Here is a 10,472-nt window from a genome sequence, read left to right on the forward strand (position 1 = left end):
TCCCCACTCGCAGGGGAAATCCCGGTCGAGATTAAGATCAAAGACACAGACACGAAGCTTGGTTTTGCCATCAGCAGAACAGAAGAGGTAATATGTTCAAAACCATATTTGTCCGGGATCATAATTACAATTGACTTCCCTAACAAAACCTTACTGCACGAAACAGGGATTCATTTACATATCATCAGTCATTCAGGGCAATGATGACGTGCCCTCAGCTCGATCAGGTCTGAGCAATCTCCACGAGCAGGCAACCGGAGCCCACCGGCTGCTGGTGGTGTCCCGAATCTCAAACCAAAAAGTGCTGCCTTGGATGGTTTCTCCAACGGGTGCCATCAAATGCTTCGACACCGTTTCACTGAGTCAGAAGCTCTCTCTGCACCGCCACGCCAGGGTGCCCATTATCATGCACCTGTTCCTTTGGGACAGAAGAGCAAACTTGGACAATGTGGGCAGAATCAGGCAAAGAGCAGCATCCACCGGCCCGCCATCGGATGAGATTCGTTTGGGACAGGCGGTGGATGAAGATGATAGGGAAACAACTGAGGGAGAATCAGGTGAGAGCGGAGGGAGTGATGGGCCGGCGATCATGCTGGGAAGGGATACTGCTGGAGAGGTTTCTTTCCGTTTCCATGATTTTACAATTAAGAACAATTGGTTGTGACAGTTTTGCTGCTTCTTTCTTACTTGTATTTGAATGTCAATGTAGTTACCATCTTCTTGTCTTGATTTTTGATGTATATAAGGCTGCTTGTATTTCATTTCATCATTCTTGTTCAAGTTAGAGTTGGACAGTTTTAGTCACTCTCATCAGTTCTAACTGTATAACATGTGCACCATTTCCTTAGCGAAATGAATTTACTATTCCAAATCCTATTTCATTTTTTTTTAGTAAATGTAAATTTCATTAATAAAACAAAATCGTAGAGTCTAATAGTGCTCAACTAGTGGTTTCTCCCTCGACAGGCCAAGGATACACCATAATCTATATAACGCGCATGAACTAACAGAACGAGATAAATTAACACTGATAATCCTCTGTCTAATATCTTCCACAATAATGATGGCTATTATATTCTATGGTCGCTTCGTCTTATATTTCGTCATTTTTTACTCATTTAGGTCTTAAATATAATTTTTTATACCCAACAAAATGAATAATATAAGGGATAAATTAGGATAGGAGAAGCAACATTGTAGGCAATGCAAGTTGTAAAAATTCATGCTGTGACTTGGTCTACTTTATAATGTGGGATTTTAAATATAATAATAAATAATTGATTATGGATTTATATGACAAATATCAAGAATATCATATTAAAAAAATTAATTGATAGATAATTCAATTTTATATGGTAGCAAAAATGAGCAGTAATTTTTAGTTACAAAGAGTACAAAGTAAAAGTAGAGGCCCAAATGGTCCAATCATTGGACTGTGTGGAGTAATATTTTATTGGGCCACCAGCACACGTCTAATGGGCTGTTCATTTTGGGTTGGGCTCATTTGAAGTGGTGTTCTGCCGTATTGTACTTGAGAAACAAATCCGAACCGTTAATACCACAGAAATCACGGCTTGAGATCTCCCACTGCTGAACGCGTACATGCCATCTGATTGGCTAGTTAGAAAATACTAGGATCGTAATCGCCCACCTTTCTCTCGAACCAATCATTGCCCTCGATTCCATATCCAATCGACGGCACATACTTTCCCCTTTCCGAAGGAAAATTTCAAATCCCCCCAATATTTCAACCCTCCCGCTCTTCAGATTTCCCCAAACCCTTATAAATTTCCACCCAAATACCTCAATTTCATATCGCTTTCTACTCACAAATCTGTAATTTAGCATCAGTAATCGTCAATCCATGGCTCGTACTAAGCAGACAGCAAGAAAATCGACCGGTGGCAAGGCACCCCGGAAGCAGCTTGCGACGAAGGCGGCGAGGAAATCGGCCCCCGCCACCGGAGGTGTCAAAAAGCCGCACCGCTTCCGCCCTGGGACGGTGGCGCTTCGGGAGATCCGGAAGTACCAGAAGAGCACTGAGCTGCTGATTAGGAAGCTTCCGTTCCAAAGGCTGGTGAGGGAGATTGCTCAGGATTTCAAGACGGATCTTCGGTTCCAGAGCTCCGCCGTGGCGGCGCTGCAGGAGGCAGCTGAGGCTTATCTTGTGGGTCTGTTTGAGGACACAAACCTCTGCGCCATTCATGCCAAGCGTGTAACTATTATGCCTAAGGATATTCAGTTGGCTAGGAGGATTAGAGGCGAGAGGGCTTAAAATTTCTCCTATGTTTTGATTAGGTCTGTTTTTAGTTCCTGCTTGCTTATGTATACTTTAGGAATCTGGGTTTAACGTCGTCAATCGCATGGTATGAGGTAGAGATGGATTGTGGTAGATCTTGAGATTTGTTTGGAGTGGGATTTTGAATGTAAAGCGTAATCTCTATTGAATGATTAATTTGAAGAAATTAATGTTCCTTGCTATTGCATTGTTCATCTTATTTGCACACATCTTGTTAGAATCCATAGAGCAGTCAAAAGCAAATCAAATTCACAGTGAAACAAAAGCTTTGTTCTCATTGTCCATAGATGTCTTTTATTACAGTAAGGTTTGTCCACTAATTGATTAGTCATAAACCGTCACTTGGAAGGAGGCTTGTTTGGTGCCGGACTTACAGAGCAACCTAATATCTTTGTCAAATTCTGTGTCTCAAGAATGATATAAACATTGTAACTGGTTAAGGATGTCAAAACTAATGCTCTAATATTTACCCACATAAATCTAGACCAATAGTCATGTTTTCATTTGGGACTTCATCTCAATATCTTCACTCGAGTCTTCAGCTAGACTGTTGTACAAATTGTACTACTGCAAAACTCAACGTTACCAATGGGCGTTATACGAGTGAGTGATCAAGCAAATCAGCAACTGTCCAAGAGCAATAACAAATTAGTCATTGTTTGTGCTGGCAACAAAAGACAGCACCAGAATTCAAACAGTATAGTAGGGGTCTTGGCTCTCTACCATTTGACATATCAGAACTCAGTGCAAGAACTGTTCTTCCCAAAATGGCGACTTCTGATGCTACATGTAATGGGGTCTTCATTCAGTAGATTAAACTATGTACGGTAGTTACTGAGTTATTAAAGATTCTTTGGTCATTAGATAACCAAAGGGTGATTATTATGGCATTTCACTTTTCCGGCAGTGGGTCATGCATGAGAAAAAGCTAGTTCAACTACCATTATTGTTAAGTTGGAGCCTAGTTCCAAACCTTCTTCTGCTTTACTTGGTAAAAGCTTCACACCCAACTCCCAAGCAGCTTTTATGTCATTTGAAAGGATTCTAACATCTTGAAAAGCAATGAGAAAGCGCCGTTGTCTGATTTGATTGAGTTCTTGTGGTCCAAACATAAAGCTATTCTTCCATGGAATAATTATGCTAATAGCATGACTAAACAGAAAATGAACATTGTTTAAAGGCAGTCAACTCCGAAAGCGTAGGCTACACTAATTATATATGTTCCGGCATTTACAATATGGTTAATGATGGTGATCATCATGTCTTGGTCAAGTGAGATGTGCTACAAACATGTATATGTAAATGTAAGAAAACCCAAAAAGAGAAAAAGAAAGGGAGACAGACCCCCAAAAGAAAAAAAGTCTATATATATATATATGTATATATATTATATAGTAGTAAATATGAAGAAAAGATGACCTGAATCAATGCCACAAAGAGTCCTCCATGTTGGCCTGTTCTTCCACCATGTCCATGCTAAAAAGGGACTTGGCCTGATGAGACTGTGTGTCCCGGGACGACGGAGATGCGTTTTCCGGTGAATTAGTCATCGATGAGAACTGGCGCATGCGCATGTGGACGACTTCTGCCTGTGCTAGAGCTAGCTGAGTCTGCAACATATCAATCTGCTGCTGTAATGACGAGATAGCGCCCACACAACCGTAAACCGGATCCCGTACTCTTGCATTGGCCTCGTACACCATGGAACTCACGGCGTCGCCTCTTTGATGCTCCGGCAATTCCTGAAATGTTCAAAGTAGTCATTTGAATTTGTGTTGCTTTACTAGCAGTGTAAAAACTCAGTCTTCAGGAAATAGTAAAAAATTGTCTCAAATGGTCCATGGGAATCATTTACCATAGAACAAGAACAAGCATCCTTTGACCAAAAGTGTGTTTGTTGTGTGCCGACTCAACAATATTGTACTTTTAAGAAAGGTATAAGGTGGTCTAAAGAAGACTTCGCTTTTTGTACGAAATTGCAACACTATTTTTACCTCCAACATTTCACTTGGAATCAAATTGAATGAGTTAAACTGCACTAATTGTCTCAAGTTTCCATAATATAAACTCAAGTACTCTTGTTCTTGTCGTAAATCAAGCCTTACTAAAGCAAGTATATGATTGGTTATTTTTCATAGACTATATATTAATCACATTGCAAACATATTATATTTGTCATATAACTAATTCTGATTCGATCAAAGATTAGATATAGGGATTAATTTTTTTTGGGGGTGGGAGTAGGGGGTGGGGTTGATGCATTTATATATGTGTCCGACAAACCAAACACCTAATTATATATATATATATATATATAAGTCGAAACTCAATTTGGATATGAATTTCCTGACGAGAAAAGTAGTTCTGTAATTTGTTTTTAAGTAACTAAAATTTCAAACACTCCAAAATAAAGACAGATTATGTTCTACGACGTTTAAAACGAATTGAAAACGACAATTTACCACCTTTCGTCCAAGAAATTAACGAAAATGATATGTGAATTCATCATAGTAAATGGCTCATAATTTCAACACTAGAAACACTGTAAATAGTTTTTTCCTTTTTTTTTTCCATAAATAATAAATGTAGAGAGCGACGTGAAGTGACAAAATAAATTGACCCATAGCGTTTTTACACTATAAAATATTTGGAAAAAGGTAGAACGATATTGTCAATTTGGTTTGTAGTTAGCAGCAGCCAATAATGGCATGCGCCACAATGTCTTTTTTTGGGTACCAATTTTTTTAAAAAAAAAAAAAATAAAAGGAAAAAGAAAAAGAAAATATGTGGGACTAGTGACAAAATTAAAGTAAAAGTTAGCACCACAAAATCAAAAAGAAAGAAAATGAGGACGCCCACTAAGTATTATTAATAATGTGATCTTTAATTTGAAATTGAAAACTTCCACCACGACCCTTCACGTCGCACTCCACTTCACTATCCATTGCTGCCTAAAAATTTATTAATAATAATAATAATAATAATAATAATTATTATTATTATTATTTTATTATTATCATTATTATATATATATATATATAGTTCACTCTTCATGTGTGTATATCTGATATTTTATTCTGTCAACAACGCTTAATTTAATTGTCGAAGTCGAAACCTATGATCATATATAAGCCCACCAAATGCGTGGTCTAATAGTAAGTTAAGTTGTTGGTCAGTTATAAAGAGTTGATATTGATAATCGGTATATTGATTTTTAATAATTAAAATTTAATAATGTAATTATAAATAATTTTATTTAAAAGTTGAGAATTTTTTTTTTTGGAATGAATATTGTCCTGTATTTTAAAGAATAATATATAGTTGAAAGGGAAAAATGCAAGCAACTCCTATGATATTACAAATAAGCAAATTATCCCTTATGAATTTCTTTTTAGCAATTTACTCTTCTATTTTCTAAAATACAATAATTTATCCTCTATATTTTTTAAAAAGAAACAATTTACCTCCATACATATAAGCAATTTATTTTATTTGTATAGCAGGAAAACCAAAGTAAATAATTAACATATCCCTGCTCAAAAAAATAAAACGACATAAATTATCAAATTTTTCTATATCATCTATAAATCACTTAATATTTTATTACTAATATTATATTTTCTTGTATGGGAGCATCACTCCTATGCAATTGGCTAGAAAATGCATAAATGAGAGTAGTGATAAAAAACTAAAAACCTACTGCGTCTGACTGTGTGTATATGTGTGAGAGAGAGAGAGAGGTGTGTGTGTGTATATATATATATATTAATGATATATATACCTGGAGCATCTTGTTGACATTGCTAGCACCAAAGACCTTATGGACACTGGCGAACTTGTGGGGTTCGTCGGCGGGGAAATAAGGTGCAAAGACGCAGTCGTGAGCGCATCTCCGGCGCAGAAGCTTGCACGCCGCGCATGGCGCTGCCCCCCCTTGTTTTCTACTACTATCCTTCATTAATAATAGATATCCTACCAACACTTCTGCTGCGCGCTTCCTCTCTCTTCTCTCTCCCTCTCTCTCTCTATATATATATATATATGTATCACATATATAGAAGATAGGTGTGCAGGCTAGCTATATAGCAAGTTAGCATGCAGGATTCTGGGCTGTGTATATATACAGAGAGAAAAACAAGCATGGGGATGAGGAGATGTATAAGAGACTTAAGGGAGATGTGATGAGATATTGATGATCAGCCCTCTCTCTCTATATATTTATATATATAGAAATTATTAAGTGAAGATCATATGCTATGAAAATCCTTGCTGGACCCTACCATATTAGAACCACTTTTTTCTTTTTCATCGAAAATTAATTAATTAATCCTTTTCTTTTTTATATATATATATTCTTGATTAATTACCAACTATATATTAATTAATACGTATATAATATAATTAATTATATATATGAAGGTTCTTAATTAATAATTATTAGGGTTTAATGTAATTTAGACTGTGATATATGGCAAAAAATCAAATTACTATGAAAAAAAATTATTAAATTATTTTTTTATATTTTTAAAAATAGAGCAATTTATCTTCAAATATAATTTTGAGCTATTCACGCACTTATTTTTTTCTTTTCTTTTTTTTTTTGGGAGGGGGTGGGGAGGGAGGAGTTAGCGAAAGGCGGATGTGGGCTAGTGACGGGGTCTGCGGGAATGGGAAGGGAGGTGCCAATGTGGGTTTGGGGGCGGGAGGAGGGACGGCGGCGATGTTTTGGGGGCATAGGGAGTTGGGGAAGGCAGTGGGTTTTGGGGAGCGGGAGGAAAGGGGGCGGTGGGACGGAGCTGGAGATGGAGTGGCGGTGTGGCGAGGCGATAGGGTGGAGGGCAGTGACGCGGGTGGGCCAGGGAGGTGGTGAAATCGGTGGGAATCATGGGATAGGGGCGACAATGGCAGTTGGTTTTTTTTTTTTAAAGTGTATTATTATTAAAAATATATTTTTAATATATATTATAAATATTACTAAATTATATAGGATTAAATGTAATTTTCATCTACTAATTATAGTCATCTCACATTATAGTCTTTTAACTATTTAGAATTGCAAAAATATCTTTTAATTATTTAATTTGGTCGATTTTTGGACATCAACTACTGAAATATTTTATACTTATTGGGAAAAGTCACATGGAGTTCATATGGAAAATTCCTATGGTTGGTGTCCAAAATCGGGCAAGTTAAATAATTAAATGGCATTTTGCAATTCTAAATAGTTAAAGAACTAAAATAAAAAATAATTGTAAACAAAAATTGTCTTGAATCCTCTCAAACGCTATAAAATCTGTGGTCTAGTGTGGTGATTGGATAGGTGACTACATCGTATGTTGTATTTATATTCTCTTCTTAGACGCATAACACAATGATAAAAAATAAAAGTTATTATATTTCATATTTTTTTTCAAATTTTTAATTAAACAATTGTATGGTTCAATTTTTTCATCATTGTGAATTTATTTAATTTCTTACGTGAAGAAATTGAGTTTGAATATTAAAAGATTTAATTTATTTTTATCTTTTGCATTTGATCTATTATTTATCGTGAATATATTGAATTATGACGCACAATAGTAAAATTTATAGTAATGAATTTTGCATTGTAGGCTTATAATTATTAACATACCAATAAGAAATGACTGTATAAAATAAAATGTGGGAAAAATTACATTTTTGGTTCCTCAACAATCTCAGTAAAAAGATTTTGGTCCCCCTTATTTAGCATGTTACACGTTTGGCCACTGAACTTATCAATTTTGAACAGATGTAGTCTCAACTATTATGTCTCTGTCAAATGCTAATAGAGATGCGTGCGTGAGACACATGCATAATCGCAAGTGCATGGGGCGCGTGAACTACACCACCCTCTTTAAGGAGATAAATTGATTCATTTTAAAAAATACTGAGATATACTTTAATTTTTTTAAAATAATAATTTGCACATATCCCATATCACAGGAGTACATAGCATTTTTCGCATAATAATTATTGCTACTGTAGGCTGCCATCATCTGAATATTTTAGTATATGATTTCATGTTCAAAGGTTTGGTGCTAGATCTTGCCTCAAGATTTACCCACACCTGGAGACAAGGGCCTCTGTTGATGACATTTTAATTTAATTTAGGATTTGATCTCTACAATTTTAATTACCCTAACCCTAACCCTAGCTAGCTAGTTACCAAAGAGATGCCCTGCTCATGATGCTTTATATATATATATTAATGGTCGTGCCATACTGTTTTTGTATACATATAATAAATATTTTTTATATTTAAAATATCTTATACAAACAAACACATTATATTTCAAAAAAAAAATTAATCTAAAAATATTGTCGTCGATGCAAAAAATTGATGGTCGCGGTTTGACAAACTGCAATCTATAAGTAAGAAAAGCCTTTCGTCTTTATATTAATATAGATATATTTCTTGATGGTTTGATTAAAAATTAAAATTTATATAGAAATTAAGAGTGAGGTGATTTCCTTTAATTAAGATTGAGGGTTGCTTTAGTGATTGGACTGCTTACTAATTAATTACGTTAGTTACGGTCTCTAACAGAAAATTATCATTACAAAATGGTCCCAAAGGCTGTGCTGTGAATTAGATTGGTAAGTTGTCCCCACCTTCAACTAAAAAGATCGTACCCTTCAAATTTTACAACTCTTTAATAAATAAAAAAAATAGGGAAGAAATGACTTGTTTTTATCATAGCCTTATGATTTTTCCTCTATAAAAGTGTCTCGTTAGAGAAAAGGGAGATTTTGAGTCTCGTATTTTTTAATTTTTCTTTATCCAAATTAAATTTGATTGAATCAAACTGATCATGTAGCAAGTACAATACACTTATTGTGTGATTGGTCACTTTTCTATAACTGTACATCAATCACACGATAAGTGTATTACATTTGCTGCATAATTAATTTAGGTCTGGTCGAACGCGATATGGGTTATAATTTGTCCAAATCTTTGGTCATTATATGATGGTTTTAGTATATTTGGTCTTATAGGCTAAAAAGCTATAACATTTGGGATAAAGAATGCTATAATTTTTTATCCTATGGGATCAAATATGTTAATTTTGTAAACTGTGGGATCAAAAGTTCAACACCATCTATCGTTTGGGACCAAAAGCATAAATTTTCTTAAATTCTTTAACCGAAGAACTTGAAAAAAATATGTGACCTCATTCTACAAGTGAACACAAAGCGACAGAACATGCGTGAACCCACCTGGTTAGGATGTCTTTACATGAGGCATTTGTCCGATTTTACAAGAGTCTCGCGATACTGTCCTAGAAGGACGACATGGCAATGAGAAATAGACTTGGGAGCTTATATGTTGTTCAAATGTCTCATGGAATGAGGTATGTACAATTTAGGGTTATTATATCTTTCAAGTTAATTTAGAAACGTGGACGTGGATCGTAATTATTCTTCTAAAAATACAAATTTTAATTAAAGAAAATGTTATGGTACAGCAGAAGTGTATTCTACTTTACATGTCAGTCTGACAAAGATGTGGATTTTGTACATTAATTTGCAAGTACTATGTACAATAATTGAAAAAAAACAATAGAGGATTGAATCTGACAAATACAAGTGAAATCCGCCACCTGATATGCAATTAGTAGACAACAAAATTCATGTATTTTTCAGAGGTCATCATCAATAATTCAATATATGTCACCTCAATCGGAATTGTTTGGTGGTGGGATTATAAAAAATATGTCTGAAATCTCTCTCTCTCTCTCTTTTAAATTAACTAAAATTACTTATTACTAAAAGAAATTATTATATTATCATATTAATATTTAAATAAATTAAATAATTGAGCAATGCATCGATTCAATTAATGTATAACTAAAAATTATGGAATTATAAATTACAATAAACTTACATAAAAGTGAAACAAATACGCACATGTTTGATGGGATTCGAACCTATAATCTTGTGTTAAATTACGGAATCTCAGCTCTAACCATTAGGTCAAGAAATAAATAGTTGTAATGCTGAAATTTTATTTATTTAAAGCAATGAACTATTAATTAAAATAACTAAATTGAGAACAACATTCCATGAGATTTGAATTCATACCTTAGAAATACGAAACTTCAACTTCACCTAAATTAAGCTTCGAAATCTTTTTGATTATTTAATTAAATTT

General features: G+C 34.7%; 3 protein-coding genes across 3 annotated transcripts in view; 2 read left to right on the forward strand and 1 right to left on the reverse strand.

Annotated features, from left to right (window-relative positions):
* Window positions 1-873, forward strand: part of LOC105171077 — a 3,159-nt gene extending 2,286 nt beyond the window's left edge. Inside the window, exons 3-4 of the mRNA XM_011092089.2 lie at window positions 1-87; window positions 167-873. The exon at window positions 1-87 is cut by the window's left edge and continues 117 nt beyond it. Coding sequence (XP_011090391.1) covers window positions 1-87; window positions 167-664 — 585 coding nt within the window. The 3' untranslated portion in view covers window positions 665-873. The remainder of the gene's footprint in view (window positions 88-166) is intronic.
* On the forward strand, window positions 1,774-2,486 carry LOC105171078 (histone H3.2). Its single transcript, XM_011092090.2, has one exon. The coding sequence runs from the start codon at window positions 1,865-1,867 to the stop codon at window positions 2,273-2,275; it is 411 nt and encodes a 136-aa protein (XP_011090392.1). The 5' UTR covers window positions 1,774-1,864; the 3' UTR covers window positions 2,276-2,486.
* LOC105171168 (LOB domain-containing protein 4-like) lies at window positions 3,473-6,485 on the reverse strand. Its single transcript, XM_011092193.2, has 2 exons — window positions 6,081-6,485; window positions 3,473-4,041 (listed from the first exon to the last, which is right to left on the reverse strand). The coding sequence occupies exons 1-2, from the start codon at window positions 6,255-6,257 to the stop codon at window positions 3,724-3,726; spliced, it is 495 nt and encodes a 164-aa protein (XP_011090495.1). The 5' UTR covers window positions 6,258-6,485; the 3' UTR covers window positions 3,473-3,723.

The sequence above is a fragment of the Sesamum indicum genome, linkage group LG9, assembly GCF_000512975.1.
Source record: "Sesamum indicum cultivar Zhongzhi No. 13 linkage group LG9, S_indicum_v1.0, whole genome shotgun sequence".
Lineage (NCBI taxonomy): Eukaryota > Viridiplantae > Streptophyta > Magnoliopsida > Lamiales > Pedaliaceae > Sesamum > Sesamum indicum.